The sequence below is a fragment of the Penaeus vannamei genome, chromosome 19, assembly GCF_042767895.1.
Source record: "Penaeus vannamei isolate JL-2024 chromosome 19, ASM4276789v1, whole genome shotgun sequence".
Lineage (NCBI taxonomy): Eukaryota > Metazoa > Arthropoda > Malacostraca > Decapoda > Penaeidae > Penaeus > Penaeus vannamei.
In genome coordinates this window covers 11,794,309-11,796,589 of record NC_091567.1, presented here as the reverse complement: position 1 = coordinate 11,796,589, position 2,281 = coordinate 11,794,309, and the positions used below count along the sequence as shown (strand labels likewise).

The 2,281-nt window shown below is 32.8% G+C and overlaps 1 protein-coding gene across 1 annotated transcript in view; it reads left to right on the top strand.

Annotated features, from left to right (window-relative positions):
* Positions 1 to 215: 215 nt before the first annotated feature.
* Positions 216 to 2,281, top strand: part of Dhps (Deoxyhypusine synthase) — a gene marked incomplete at its 5' end in the record, with an annotated part of 9,633 nt that continues 7,567 nt past the window's right edge. Inside the window, 2 exon segments of the mRNA XM_070133885.1 lie at positions 216 to 325; positions 2,277 to 2,281. The exon segment at positions 2,277 to 2,281 is cut by the window's right edge and continues 135 nt beyond it. Coding sequence (XP_069989986.1) covers positions 216 to 325; positions 2,277 to 2,281 — 115 coding nt within the window.

The window sequence follows — 2,281 nt, the reverse complement described above, 5'->3', positions numbered from 1 at the left end:
GGAATATGCTGACAAAGAAAACGAAAAAAATCAACAATTACAACTCCAGAAAAGTAGCAAATGTAAGGCTAAATATACAGAAAATGCTGGGGGATCATTAGTAAGGAAACTGAATCTGGATTAATGATTTTGAACCTAGAAATTGATGCATCTCTCAAGAAAATTATATTACGTGTTTGTATTATAGTTTTTTACTAAATACCATTTCTTTTCAGGCTATGACTACAACAATGGCATTGATTACCATAAGCTCTTGGAAACCTACAGATATTCAGGATTTCAAGCAACTAGTTTTGGTTGTGCAGTAGAGGAGATCAAGAAAATGGTATATACATGTATTTTTCATTGTTTTTTCTGTATCCAACTTCAGAAGTAATCTTCCTTTTTTAGAATAAAATGTTCAGATTTTGACTAGAATATTTGGAATGATTAACCCAGTGCCGATGGGTAAAAATGTTTGGCAAGTGGACATAAGAATGAGATTGTTGGCGCGCTTTGGCAGTTTCCCCTGTTTGCGCCTGGCTCGATCGGTAGTTTGGGAGCGACATTTAGCATTTAAAAGCTTTTATTTTGCTATGATTTATAAAGATATTAAAATTTTGAAGGTTTACCTTCATTATAGGTGCCATTGCCTAAAATCTGTACTATATAAATGAAGCCACTACTTTCGGAGAAAAACAAACTCCGTCTGATGAGCTAGTGGCGCGGGAATGGGCATAATACGATGCCATCCATGTTTTGGTCCACAACAGCCATGGCATGTAAGTGCATGCCACCCGTCGGCTATGGGTTAGATGTAATATTTAAGATCTTTTCATCCCAATATCAAATTACTTTTTCTGTATTTTCTTCCCATCACAAATCAACAAGTTCTTTACCTTAGTTCTGCTTGTGTTCAGAATAAGATATGAGGGAGAATTTTTGAAGATGTATATGAGAAATGTGTAGTTCTCTCAGTTCTAGAAAGCTTTCACACCATCAGATAGATATTGTAGCACCGTGTTCTCCTTTATATGATACATAATACAGTTACAGAGTTTTACAGATGGGGTCTTCTATTATTGGTTTGAAATCTCATATCAAACTTTTTCCTTATTGGCTTTGAAAAATTTGGGACTCCTCTTATTGATTTTTTCACAGCAGTTATTTTTTGTAAGTATAACAGCAGAATTAGGGTAAAAATCTTTAGTTGCATGTTTTAGATACCTTTAATGGTTTAATCTCTCATGTTTCAACCCATAGGCTTTGGGAATGCATATCTACAATTGTTTTATTTTATTAATTTAATCTGCATGTAGATGGCTACAAAAGTGCTTAGTCTCCAAGGAGTTATTTTCGTAACATCAGTTTACACTATTCCTTGATTTTTTGTAAAGAAAGGTTTTTATAGTTTTTGCTTTGCTGATGATAATATTATAATGATTATATGAACATATCTATACTTGGAGGGCATTCATACATGCTCTGTCCATATTATTTTTTATTAGTTTTGCTTACACATAGATGGCTCTATAAGTGCTTAGTCACCAAGGAGTCAGTTACAAAGACTGCCTGTCATCTGTTTACCCTAGTCCTTGAATTTTAAAAAGTAGATTCTTTTAATTGATTAGTATTAGTATTGTTAAGAAAATTAAGGTTATAATGTCCTTAAGGTTGATAGTAATATTAATAACTGTAATAATGCTGTAAGGAATAAAAATATTTTTTGCAAAAAAGAGCCATCTATATATAAACAAAATTGATAAAGTAAAAGCACATTGAACATTGCATGTACTTAGTGCCAGTGGGTCAACCCATTCCTGCTGGGGATGACATGTGCATAAATGCCATGTCCACTGCAATTTTAGTTTAGATATTGTGTTTACACATAGATGGATCCACAAGAGCTTAGTCACCAAGGAATCAGTCAAGGAATTATATGACCTGTTTCCTTGACTTTCGGAAAAATTCTTTATTATTTTCTTATCACTAATAGTATTTTAATAACAAGGTGATAATCACAATGCCAACAATGATGATAATTAAAATAATTAGAAAGAGACATTTTTCTAGAAAACTTGAAGAATAAGGAAATCAGCTGAGGTCATATAGAGCCTTCTGATTAACCCCTTGGTGGCTGAGCCCTTGTTGAGCCATCTGTATAAAAAGAAAATTTGCAAGCAAAACAACCCAGCAGCGATGAGTTAATTATAAATGATGCCATTATTGATACTTCTTTTTATTTAGGAAATAATGAAATTTATCATTAACTCTTACTTACTAGAGTTTGTTTTCAGATTGA